This window comes from Citrus sinensis, chromosome 4 (genome assembly GCF_022201045.2).
Source record: "Citrus sinensis cultivar Valencia sweet orange chromosome 4, DVS_A1.0, whole genome shotgun sequence".
In the NCBI taxonomy this organism is placed as follows: Eukaryota; Viridiplantae; Streptophyta; class Magnoliopsida; order Sapindales; family Rutaceae; genus Citrus; species Citrus sinensis.
The window spans coordinates 19,278,942-19,293,141 of NC_068559.1; the positions used below are offsets into that span (position 1 = coordinate 19,278,942).

The 14,200-nt window shown below is 30.8% G+C and overlaps 1 protein-coding gene across 10 annotated transcripts in view; it reads left to right on the forward strand.

The window, feature by feature from the left end:
* LOC102615433 (tobamovirus multiplication protein 1) overlaps positions 1-14,200 on the forward strand; it is a 109,587-nt gene that overhangs the window by 35,034 nt on the left and 60,353 nt on the right. The window contains exons 1-4 of one of the 10 annotated variants that reach the window (XM_052440334.1): positions 3,546-3,963; positions 4,893-4,984; positions 5,372-5,405; positions 5,709-5,795. In XM_052440334.1, the coding sequence (XP_052296294.1) occupies positions 5,384-5,405; positions 5,709-5,795 (109 nt within the window). In that variant the 5' untranslated portion in view covers positions 3,546-3,963; positions 4,893-4,984; positions 5,372-5,383. Of the gene's footprint in view, positions 1-3,545; positions 3,964-4,732; positions 4,806-4,892; positions 5,406-5,708; positions 5,796-14,200 lie in introns of those variants that run through there. The other 9 variants (XM_052440330.1, XM_052440331.1, XM_052440332.1 and 6 more) reach the window with 9 other exon arrangements.

Genomic DNA, 14,200 nt, shown 5'->3' on the forward strand with positions numbered 1-14,200 from the left:
AATATCACTCCAAAGTCCAAACTCAGACTTTCCGAAATTGCCATGAGCAGTTTTTATTTGCCAATGTTGACTGCAAAATCTAGAAATTGACCCCAGTTAATGCCTTCTTATTATCATCCAGAGACAAACTAGTCGGATGAAGAATGGAAACAAATTTTAGAAAATGTTTTCATTTGCAAATAAAACAATCATGATGTGAAATAACAAACATAAAACAAAAAAATATAGAATGAATGATATTTCGGTGCGCCTGGAAATTAATTTTCTACACTCCATTCCAATATGTCACTTTTAATAACGTCTCTATCTTTAGACTTGAATCGCTTTTGTGGATGTTATTAGTGCACAAAAAAACTTGATTAAATTTAATGTTATTACCACATGATGGAGAGGATACCACTTAGGTTGTTGGGTTAGTAGTTGTATTTGTAGCATAATAAACACAATTAGACTCAAGTTTCTTTAGAATAAAACACAGTTGTCTTCGTCGCAATTAAATTCATCACGATTTAATATGGTACGATACAACTATGATTATCATAATCAGGTGGCAGATTCTCAAATGAAATCAATATATACCACTTATTCTCTTAATATTTTCATAGTACTCAATAATTCCTTTGGTATCATCATTTTACAATATTATCTTTTTTTTTAAATGCAGCTTTATTCATATTTCTTATAAATTAAATAAATCATATAAATTGAAATCAAAGGAAAAAAATTGAATACATAAAATAGGAAAATAGGTTTTGGTATAAAAAATAATAATAATAATATTTTTTTACTTTTTATTATTTTTAAGTATTTTTTTCTTACAATAAATACCACCAAATTTAAAATAGATAACAAAAAGTAAATAATGCAAGCATACATATTATATGACTCAGAGTCATGCATATGATAAATAAAAGAATTGAATGATGATAAACTCATAAATGAAATGGCTACTCGAGCCGTTTAACACCTTTATTTAAACTTTGACATACACTAGGAGGAGAGTTCCCATGATAAATCAATGTAGTGTTATACTTTTTCAGCATGTTTGAGATGATGTACCGGACCAATAAAAATCTATCGTTTGGAGGTCAAATGAGTCTTCTAATGAGATCCACTAACATAACATACTTATTTTTTTTTTTAAAAAAAAGATTTAATAGTTCTTCTAATGGAATCTACTGGACAATTTGGTGCTATTAGTTGATGTTAAGATGGTGCTCCCGAGTCGGTATAATTTTTTTTTCCTATTCGTCGCATCACATTGTTGTTGAGTTGTGTCCCACATTCGCTAGTAAAGGGGAGATGCTTGGGTTTATAAGGTGGTAGGTCACTCCACCTAAAAGGCTAGTCTTTTGGGTTGGATACCTAGAAATCTTATGCTAAGTCCCCCCAACAAGTGGTATCAGAGCTAGACCCTAGTAGCTGGAATGTGGTAGTGGAACAACTCAGGTGTGTCAGACGAAAGGACCGAAGTTCGGTGGTGGTTTTGTCCGAGGGGGGGATTGTTGAGTTGTGTCCCACATTGGCTAGTAAAGGGGAGATGCTTGGGTTTATAAGGTGGTAGGTCACTCCACCTAAAAGGCTAGTCTTTTGGGTTGGATACCTAAAAATCTTATGCTAAGTCCCCCCAACAAGTGGTATCAGAGCTAGACCCTAGTAGCCGGAATGTGGTAGTGGAACAACTCAGGTGTGTCGGACGAAAGGACCGAAGTCCGGCGGTGGTTTCGTTCGAGGGGAGAATTATTGAGTTGTGTCCCATATTGGCTAGTAAAGGAGAGATGATTGGGTTTATAAGGTGGTAGGTCACTCCACCTAAAAGGCTAGTTTTTTGGGTTGGATACCTAGAAATCTTATGCTAAGTCCCCCAACAATTATCTACACTTGTAAGCTGTAAGCGAGGGGACCATGATCAATCTCATTTAATTTGAAATTGACATAATGAAAAACTTGGGTAAAGCATTTGAGAATAGCAAAAGGGCACGGATTGTGTATAATTTTAGTAACAAAGAAGAAGAAGAAAATTAAATCCTAGTCCATGTGGTCCAACGAAATCGAAATTTGGCCCAGCCCAAAAGTTTTGGTAATGTCCCACACACTGGCTCACAATCACATACACAGATAGAATAGAATAAATTTAACATCAATTTTCTTTGTAAACCAAGTCATAGACGCCGCGTCCAAATATCCTACCAAAATGACTTTTGAGTCTTGAATCTTTAGACGTGGAGTGGGTGGTTGTTATTTTTATCAAGTGCCATTTCACAATGTCATCAATTTTAGAAAAATTTCGATATAAGAATAGAGTTATAGAACACTTTCTTGTTTGAATACTGATGTTTTGTTACGATCATAAATCTACTATAAGTCTGGATTATATTATTTTTGAAAAGTATAATTCTCATAAATAAGATATCTGATTCGTCTAAACTCACCTCTAATTATCTATTCTTTAAAGATTGTACCTTACGAATTATGTAAGATATTCAAGTCCTATTAGTAATACCACACTTCACCAAAATTAAGATCTAGCATTTATTTCATAATATATGTACAACAAAAAATAATTAGTATGGTTTGTATCACTAATTAGTTAATATAATATTGATCACAAACCAAAAATATAAATACTACACTAAAATATTCTAAAATATTTTGTGTTAATCTCGTATTAACCAGTATAAATATCCAACATATGTAATATAAATGATTATGTTAGTCCACAAAATATGAAAGAAAGCGGATCAGGATTTTTAAAAATATTTCTCATCTCAAAGGCATCTCCCAATTTTAATGTGAAAGGGGTTAGGTCCCAAGATTGTTTGATATCTATCGATATCGATTATGACCTTTTATATAACATGTTAAATAAATTTAAGTTGTAAAATCAAACTACAAATGTAATGCGAATAATTAATTATATTTTGGTCCCACCATTTGGCTATAAAAACAAAACATCATAATTTATAAATTCTTATTACATATTATTAAAAAAGAAAAAAAAACTTGTGAAACAAATTAGACTTCATTAACCCACTTGATTATTTTAACAACTCACAAAAAAAAAAACACTTGTATGTATATTAAAAAAAAAAAGAAAAAAGAAAACAAAAAAAAAAACAGAGGTTTTTGCCGACAAGGACAAACGTAGCTAGATTGGTCATAAGCTAGAGCAGCTACAGAGTCAAAAAGCTCACAAGACATTTTAATTTTTTCGCTTATTATATTATTTCATTCAAAATGAAATGAATTAGAAGAATTATAATTCTCTATTATTAAAAATTCATTAAGAAAAATTTTGTCTCACAAAAAATTAAAAAAAAAATTCTTGTACGTATGATGTGCTACATTTAAAAATTTTCTATTATTAAAAATTCATTCAAAATGCAATAATAAAACAATTCTGGGAAACTCGAATTTTTTTTTCTCATAATATAATAAAAATTTTCTTCAAAATTTATTATAATTAACAAATTATTTTTATTTCATTTAGTAAAAACAAATTGTTCTGATAAACTGAGACAGAAGACTCTCAGTCTCTCACTGATTCTGGGCGAGCCAAGGGGACATGAACAGGCTATTCGTATGTGTCCGTACCGTACACATCATCATCAATAATTTTCCAATGGCTATTTTCTCTGCGTGCATGTGAAAATACAAATACAAAAACAAACAAATAGAAAGAAAAAATCAACACATTACACGAGTTCGAGCTCTCTTTCTTCTGCCAGCTGAGAGATATAATATAATTTAATATGATATAACATTTTACTTTGCTTTTTCCTTTTTTTTTTCTTTTTCCCTTTTGTTGTTTTAATCGAAACAAACTTTACAGTGTTTAGCAAATAAAAATTCAAAATGGTTCTTGAATCAAGCATCTTTACTTGCTACCCTCCTAGCTTGCTTGTACCCAATTTGGCTCTGGCTCCTGTCGACGGCTTTCTTGCTCTTGTTGCGTTCTATCAGGTTTGATTTAAATACCCTTTTGCTTGTTTTTCATAATGGTGTTGTTTTCATTTTAAATTTTTTGCCTTTTTTTTTTTAAATTCTTTAGACGGGAGGTTGGTAATATCGTGGAATTGAATTTGATTTATGAGGTGATCCAATTGATGATATATTTCCTGTGGTTAATCAATTGATGGGATATAACCTTTTGTGATCTTGGGTTGTATTTGAATGTGAAAAGATGGTGTATGTTGTTTGCATTTGTCAGTGGGAGCTCTGTTATGTGTTTGGTTGATGAGAAAATGCGGGGAGAAGATAAAATGAATTTGGGATTTTACAGCCATTTGGGGTTAAAAACTTGGAACTCTCTGCTTTAGATTGTTGGAAATTTATGCCAGAAAATGGTTAATGAATGATTGAATTGTTGAGGGATTAATTAAATGTGTCCATTAGATATTAGTGTTGACTGTTTGGTAGAAGTTTTGAGATATATGTTTTTTTTTCTTTTTCATCCTATTGTGTCTTCAAAGACTGTAATTGTAGTTGATACTATCATACTACTATACTAATTTGTGTTTAAGAATATTTATTGCTTATATTCATATAACTGAGTTAATCTCTTGCCCCGAGAGCCTCAAATTATAAGTCAAGTTATCAGTTGTTCTCTCTGCACTTCCTCATAGTGTGATTTGTATAAATCCTGAAAGAACATTATACTTTTGCCAACGGCTCATGGACATTCTTTAGGTGATATTTTGAGACATTAAATGTGTATGCTTGTTTTGCACAGAAGTATTCTCGTGTGAAGCCTTTTCCTTGTTAGGTTTAGCTTGAGTCATTGATGATCAACTAATGGTTGCCTGGTATGTTGATGACTTTATACATTAAAAAGGATTTTCTTATTTGATTCTTTGTTTGGTACTTACAAGTGAGCCATTTTATTGTTGTAGCTCACCAGAATTCACATGCGAAATAAAGAGGTCGGAGGACGCGGCAACAAGCGAGTCATAGCATTTTCTTTTCGGTGCTTAGTTGAAAAATTGTTAAGTAATTTAGATTGTTTCATTTAACATTCTGAAAATAATTGCTGCATGCAGAAAGATGAATTTTTTTAATCATAGTTATTGTTTTCAAACTATTCACTCTTTCATTCTTGTGTTATATTATTTCTTATACTCTTCTCTGTTAAGATTCTTCTTCTTTTTCTCTCCAATCTGCTAACAAGGATACCAACACAGATATATACAAACTGTTTCAGTTCATTTTGCTTGAAAAGCTCACAAACTCGTCTTTTCTTTTTTTAAGTGGGAAGAATTTTACTTGCCATTTTGTTTCAGTGTTTGGTTCTATAAGACAATAAACATAGTTTTTGTGGTTTGTTATTCATACGTTCTTCTTTTATGCTAACTCTTTTCATCTACTATTTCAGGTACTCCATCTCATGATTGCCTCTTCCAATTTGGGTGAGAATAAGGAATCAGTGATCGTACCATGGGATTTTGTCACCTTTGAACAAGTCTTCATTACATTTCTATTTTTAACATCTGCTTCAGAAAGCACCCCAAGATCTTGAAAATCATTTTAACCGTTTACAGGGAATTCTTGGTCTCTTTGACCCAGACAACAGAAAGCTTTCAAACTCTTTTTTTTTTCCTTTTTTTTTTGGCTTCTTTATTTGGAGTTTGAAATATAATAGAGTGCATATAATGATGTGGGAAGTGATCATGCTATAGATAATCAAGCTTTTTGATCCAGTCTCCTTTCAGGGTACTTCATTTATTTTATTTCTACACTTCTTGCTACTTGTGATGGGTGGCTTCGCTGGTCTCATGCTTGTGGCTTTATCCTCATGGGTACTTCCCCCTTGACTGTGGCTTAAACACCTAGTCCTTAAATTTTTTTCACTGGAAGTTTGCTGGTACTGTTAAGTGACTGAAACTATTGCTGCAGCTTCACCCAATATTCTATTTATTGCTGCATTTCTTCTACCCCTATCATTCTGGTAAGCCTTTTTAAAAAAAAAAAAAAACTAAATACATTATAATAGCTGTTTTAACTTGGATAATGTAGATGTCATGAATTACCTCTCAGATCTTGCATATCTGCCATGCAATTGTGTCCTTGTGAGCTGGACGTGTTCATTACCATATCTTGCCCTTGTATACGTGTTGGAAAAAACTTAAACCTGAAAGTGTAACATGAAGATTATGCAAAATAGATTATAGATATTATTGAGTCAGTGAATAATTGATAATGTAGTTAATGTGCTTATCAGTTTTTTATTCTTCTGTTGGACTTCAGAACTTACCTTGTAGCTCTTTCTTGTGAAATGTTACTCAAATACTACAATTAAACAAGCAGGTTAGCGCTTTGTTTTTCTAATTTAATAAATAGAGATTCATGTTGTATACAGCTGTAGCTTACTAGAGTTTACAGATAGCACTATCTTTTTTTTCCCTTAAATCCAAAATTAATTGATACTTCCTTTCTATTCTTCACTTGTACCATCAAGTAGCAGTCAAATGCTGTCACTGTCCTTAATCTTTAAATCACACTTAGGAGATAGGCCAATAATATCTTGAAAATATGAATTATATTGATACAATCTGCAAATTCTGTGCCGGTCTCCTTCTAGAGTTTTCATATTGAAATATTAAATTGAGAATGATAATATGTGATTTATAGATATGTATCTGCTTCCATGGGCCATGATTCTATAGGGTCGACCTCCGCCATCACGCGAATGATGAAAGCTAACTGGACTACCAGCAACAGCCAATTTATAAGTCGCAGATCTCAACTTGCTAAAGTAGTCAGCAATGGACATAGATTCTTTTTTGAGATTATTCAACATCATATTATCATCTTTAGATGAACCTTCTTAGTAGCGGTTTTATAACCAAATTGTTGTTCTAGGCTAGTCCACAGTTCATGAGAGGTTATAGATTGTTAACACAAGGCTAAAGATTTCAACATTAATAAAGGATAAGAGCCAGCTCAACAAAATTTGATCTGCTTCTTCTACACAACATATGTAGGATTTTCCTATTCAACAGCATTGGAGTTTGTTGAATCACCAGTAAGGAATTGATTTGGACAAACTCGCGATCCATTAAGAAGACTTTCCAGCTCATATGCTTGAACAGAGGAAAGGATATGCAATTTTTAGATTCTGTAGTTTGATCTATTAAGTTTAATTGGTGTTGTAAAAGTGAATGATGAAATTGAGGATGAAATGTTAGTAATTAAGCTTAAAGATGCCATTAGAGTGTTTGATCTATGGCTCTGACACCGAATCAAATTTTATTTTGTAGTTTGTGTTGTCTAGTTACTAAGAAAGTGAGAGAGAAACTAAAAAATTGAAAGAGAAAATTCAATGAAGCTCAAATAATATTTCATCACAGAATGAATGCAATTACAATGCCTTTATATAGTAATGTCTGAAAATTTCTACAAGCACCAGATGCTTATGCTAAAATGCTAATAACCTGATGAACAAAATAACATATTACAAACACTGCTCTCGTGGTTGTTAATTGCTCATAACTATCATGCTGACTTAGTAACCAAGTCATCATAGTTAGGTATTTAACTAACTTAACGAACTTGCTAGCATATATTCTTAACAAAATATTACTTAATCAAATATCCGTCTCATAATATTCGTTGTTATTATATTATGCCGATTACCTCCTTTTCATTTTTTTACGCTGAGAGTGAAGGCAGAACTAGCTCTCCTCAATTGGTTCTTCTTATATACAATAAAATTCATTGTTGTTGTTATCTTCATTACAATGAAGCTGGTAATAGATGATAGATAAAAATCGTAATCTGAAAAGTAGATGATAATTGTTTGATATATCATTTATGATAACGTCACTATAGATTACAATTGTTTTGTCATTTATGGTAATGTAACTCATTTATGACAAAGCTAATGCCCGTCATAAGCACTATTATAGATTTTACCTATTGCATTCCTGTTACACCACAATTAAATGCGAAAATTCAAATTTATTGAATTTTGGGCTTCTTTTTTAAAATTCTTAATGAAAAATTGATATTATTTGAATTGTATTGTTATTATTATTTGAGTTTTTTTTTTACGTCGTACATTCCCAAGTTTGTAAATATGCTCTTAGAAATATAATTTATAAATATAAAATGAATACAAAATACAATGCTAATAATTAAAAATCCAATAAATAATAAAATCCATGAAATTTTAATATATTGAAATTACAATATCCATTTTACTATACAAACTACAACCAACAACCACACCAATTGTTGAAGTAATCATTGGCAATTTTAGTAAATTACCAATGAGTAAGATAAATATGGTGCATTTACTAGCTAGTAATCGGAATAGGCTAGAACTAAAATATGTTGGAATGAAGAATAAGAATCAGAATAAGTTGTTTACTTGAGCTGTAAGAATTATCAAAATTAGAATGAAAATATTGAATTGGATCATTGCATATTGATTCAGCGGCAAAATTAAAAGGCACCACAAAATAACAAAAAAATTGATTTATGTTACAAAATCTTTCATTTCACATTTAAATTTTATTAGTATATATTACAAATTCTGAATACTTCAATAAACAAGATATGAAATATCCTACTCTCATAACTAAATAATCTAAATTAAATACATAAAAATTTCTACCACCCAATCAAATGCCTACTACTTGTGACTCAATTTAACAAATGTAGAATCTAAATTGAGAAAGATGATTGTCTTTCACTTTTTGAACATAAATAGTGTAATTGCGTTATCACACCATCAGCTTCTCTATTAAATAGACTGTATAGGAAGGGATGGAAAAATTTGGGTCTGGGTCTAGGTTTAGCCGTTCCGAATCCGGACCCGAACGAATATTTTATCTACTAGACCCGCAAATAAACCCGCCTTTTTCCACTATGGGTCCCGCACGGGTTCAACCCGGAAAAATTTGGGTTCCCAGAATGCGGGTTTCCAACCTAGATTGATGAATCCAATTGAAAAAAGAAACTAAATTCAACTAAAAAATCAAATAGAAATACAAATCCAGGATTTCTGCAAATAAAATACAAATGCAACTTCTAAACAAACTAAATACAAATCAGCTTGTTTGTTTCTTGGTTAGAACCTCCCACTTATAATCAACGATATCATCATCATTATTGCTACTTCTTCGCATTTGAATCAAATCGATCACGTTTCCAACATTCTAATTTATTAACAGCAATATCCAACAATTAAAAAATATTTTAAAATTAAATCAACTATAAATAACAAAATGGAAGCATATCAAAGCATAAGTATTAAAATCAAATCATAACAAAGCATAAATCACATATTTATAAAATGAAAGACATCAACTTTTCAACGAGGGAAGCAGGAACGCATGATTCGGTATCCACAAACTTAAAGGATCGACGTCCAGTGAGGCAACGAACGGCGAAGGCAAGCTCGTTACTTCTAACCGTATCGGAGCTAGTTATTGGTCGCGATGGCGGCTGATGATGATGAACACCCGCGATTGTGATTGGCGAAGTTGGCGTTTAACCCGTATCACAGTTGGTTACCGGTCGCGATAGAAAAGATAAGGAAACAATGGCTGATGATGATAATGATGAACAGCGGCAAAGATGGGCAAGTGATGACGACCATGATTTGATTTAATGAAGATGAACTGAAGAGGGACTGAGAGAGGAAATGTTTGTGCGGCTAGGAAAGTGTAATGAACTAGGGCACCATTTGGGCTTTTTTCTTTTCCTATTTATATTAAAAATAATTTTTAAAATTAATATATCCGGATCCGGGTTCCAGATAGACGGGTTTACCTGAAGCCGGAACCGGACCCGGACATATGCGGGTTTTTAAAAATGACATATGGATCCGGATTTTATTTAATCTGGTACGGGTTGAACTCGGCCTGAAAAATCTGGGTTTCGTCCGGGTCCAGGCCGAGTCCGGGTTGAATTGTCATCCCTATGTATGGGTTAAGATACAAGTAGAGTTAAGGAAGAAACACTTCAAACACATTGATCAAATCAGCATATGAATACATGGAAAAAAAAAATTGGCTGCCAATTCCCAACCATTGGAGAAACAACAATTAACAGAAATAAAATTATTTCGTTAGAAAGAAAAAATTCTCACAAGCTATTTACAAATAAACCCAACTATTTCAAAGAAAAATTAGTAAACAAGAAAGTTGTAGCCTATTTCATTAAAACTACCTAAGATATATAGTTTATTCAACTATAGATATAAATAAGAAAAAAAGATCTAATGAACTTATTCTCTTTTGGTAAAGGTTATATATAAAGCAAATGATAGTAGACAAGAAGTTTTCAATGTAATATCTAGTTTCAACATAAGCAAGTTACTCTATCTACATATATAAAATGATTTTCATGCATAGTTAAAAGCTATCGCAAATGCTCTATTACAAATAAATCTCCATATTTACATTAGGCATAATGAAGTTTGGACATAAAATATTTTATTAATTTGAGAGTTCGATCCAAAATCATTACTACTAAAAAAAATAATATTTGCAACCTTAGTTAAGCCTTTATAAAGTGAGTATGAGATTTATTTTAATACTGAAATTTTATCACCTGAACCATTTAAAGAATATGACCCTAAATTATAATTAAGTATTCATTAGTTTTGCTTTAATATAAAACTTTAAGAACATAAAAAATAAAATAAAAATATAATCATTATATATTACCACTCACAAGTAATGTTGCTTTAACTTGATTGACATCATCACCCAAAATCACTTTAAACATTTTTCCTAAACCTAGAAAGGAACAAAAAAATAAAACAAACTTTAAAATATAATTATTATATATTAAGACATGCATATATAACATAAACTTTTACTAGAATATTCATGGAATAATCCATAGTTCTTAAAATTAATACGCTACACTAAATAGATATTTGATATAGTAAATTAATTTTCAAGCTATTACTCATATGCTCATCATTTAAAATAATTTCTTGAAAGCCCTCAAAGTCTTAAACTAGGATGTAAAACTCAAATCAACACAAAACAAGAACGTAAAACTCAAATCGATTGTAAATCGAAAAAATCAATAACTTGGTAGCTATTTAAGTTAAATCAGTTCAATAAAAAGACAAAAAAGACTAACCTTTAAGAATAGTCCCAAATATAATGAAAAAAAAAATTTATGCATTTGGCACTTTATTCTACCACTGCAATTCGCTGTGTTGACACATTTATTTCTTGAAAAGTATTGCAAGTTAGTAGATTTATTGCTAGTCAGATTTAATAGGAAACATTGACAACTTGGATTTAAGATTTTCTTCAATTCAATAATTTTCAGAATGTTATCAAACTTATAGAACATAGTTAGATATGTCAGTGCATCACATATAAAATTTTCAAGTCATTTGGACAACTCTACATTAGCTTTTCACATGACAAAACTATATAACTCAAACCAACATATGAAACTGTAAAAGCAGCAGCCGCTATTTGAATATTTATTAAATTTAAAATACTACTTTCCAAATTTTAAGTGGACATATAAGTCAACAATATATTAAAATTTGAGGTCATTCCGATATCGTTAGGCTAGTGTTTGATAGGATCAAAGATTAATGAATATTTCTGTCAAAAGAAGTTACTACAGAGGCAGCAGAGCTTGAAAAATCATTAAAAGTAAATTACAAGTTTAACCAAAATGAAAATTTCCAGATTTGAAGTATACATATAGAAGTTTTTTTTTTTTAATTTTAGCTTATTCTGACACTGTTAGGCTATTCCTTTGCAATATCAAACATGGCACATAGGTAATTTCTAATAAAATTGTAAAACAACCAACCATATTGAGAAATCCATTGAAAATCAAACATAAAACCAATTCATTCCAAATTTTCCAGAGCTGAAATGTTTGCATTTAAATTTAGTTTCTCAAAATTTCAAATCAATTAAAAGTCATTTAATCACAACTAAGTTTACAACAACAGTCTATCAATCCTCAAATTTTCAGTTTAATTTCATAAACTATTAATCAACTTTTCACCTCAAAATCAAGTTTCCAGCAACTCGAATATCATCAATCCCCATGTTTAAAGTAAAATTAGGCATAAAAGCAAACAATAACCTGGTTTTTTACTTTCGAAATATCCAAAAGTATAAAAACCCGTAGATACATAACTAAATGATAAGGTGATTTACAAACTAAAATTCCTGATTCACTAGTTTCATTACCATAACCTCAATGATTTAAAAATATATAAACCGCCCAACAAAGAAAAATATATAACCTAAGTGAGGATGGGATTTTTATTAACTAAACACCTCTGGCCTAAATTAAAAATCATTCACTTAAAACACTAAATTAACAAAATCATTCACTTTAATAGCAAAAAAACCCCATATTTCCAAAAAAAATATAAAGTCTCAATTAATAAATTGAATTCAAACTATAATAAAACAGCCTTTTAACTATTTTATTAAATATTAGATTAGATTATTAGCAACAAAAACCCTAGATTTCCAAATAAGTGCGATGTCTCATTTGCACTCAATGAACATCAACCGATTAACATATAAACACTTAAACAATGAGAACAGAGAATGAGATAAAGAGTTATCGCAACACTAATTCCAATTTCAAACTCTAGCTTTGCCCAAATTCTTCAAGCACTTTCTAGATTCTTTTAAGGGATATTTTAGCTTAAAGATTGCAGTTTTCAAGGTGTTGATGGAGGCGGCTTTCAAGTCAAATCATTGTTAGAGAGAAAGAGAGGGAAAAGAGTGAGGGAAAGAGAAGGAGGAGAGCTTTGACAGCCGTGGGATAGACTTTTGACTTAATTTTTTTTTAGATTTTAAGTTTCATATACACCATTCATTAAAAATGACATAGTATCAATTGTTTTTGGGTAATTTACTTTAAATTTTAATATCCATTTACTTATTAATTAAAAAATTTAAATGCAACTCGTGTTTAGCGTTTAAAATTAAAAAGTTACGACTTAGAGGTCTTCGGTACCGATTACTAGTAGATACAAAATTAAAATTTAATTTTTTAAACTACTAATACCTTATTGTCACGGATCTCTGATGTTTAATTTACAGATACTATAGTATCATTAATTTGTGATACTTATCTGTAAAACACGGAAAATGACCCAAATGCATGTAACAACTAATACTTTTTAATAAAGTGTCATAAGACAAATGTCAAAAAAGACCATTTTTCTAGTAGTATATGGGATCTAGATTTTGCCATCCCTAATTTTGATTGCCACAAATTGAGAGTAATTGTTGTAGGTTTTGATATTTATTGTTGTATTTGAGCTTTTCTTGAAAGTATTTCAAGTGAAGAACATATCAAAAGTTTTAAGCACTTATAAATAGAATGTACTACAGTAAAATATGAAGTTTCATAAAAATACATTTAGTAGTAAAGGGTTACATTTCTTACAACTCTTTGTTGTTTTGTAACTCTTAAAATAGTAAAAATTATATTAACCTTTAAAAAAAATTGTTTGAGAATAAGGAACATCATTCAAACCAAAACCTTTAGTGCGTACCACCCCAAATGGTTTTATATATACTTCTAACAAGCATCTACACTTTCGATAACATGTTGTTATTATTGGTTTCGGGAGTTCTGCAAAATAATGAAAATTGGCATGCAAGATATTCTTGGAAATGGCTTTGTTGGGAAAATGAGTTGATTAATATTTTCTATCGTATCAATAAAAATAATTACTTAAAAGAAGGAACAAATGTGATTTTAGATATTAAGATATCATTTAATTGCATGTTTATTGATGAACTGATATTCAATTTTCTAGAATTCACCGCCGCCACTACAACAACAATGGTTATTAATACATTTTGCTGTGCCTTGCTCAGGAATACAATAGATTAAGCCAGAGCAATCGCCGTCACTTTTACAGTTACCATCTGAAGTAGCTTGAGTTTTTGCTTGCGAGGCGACGTCCCTGGCTCCAACTTCCAGCAATTGCCCTGTTAGCATCGATACAAATTGTTAAATCGATATAAGTAAATAGTTTGTATGAGAGAAGGGGCGAAGAAAAAACGACAGAAAGACTAACGAGATGCGATGACTATGAGGATGACCATCAAAGTCGCTTTTATATAACTAATCTTCTTCATAGGCATCATTTTGATTGCCACAAACTGGAATAATTGTTGTAAATTTTGATATTTATTTTTGTATTCGAGCTTTTCTTGAAAGTATTTGGCGTGAA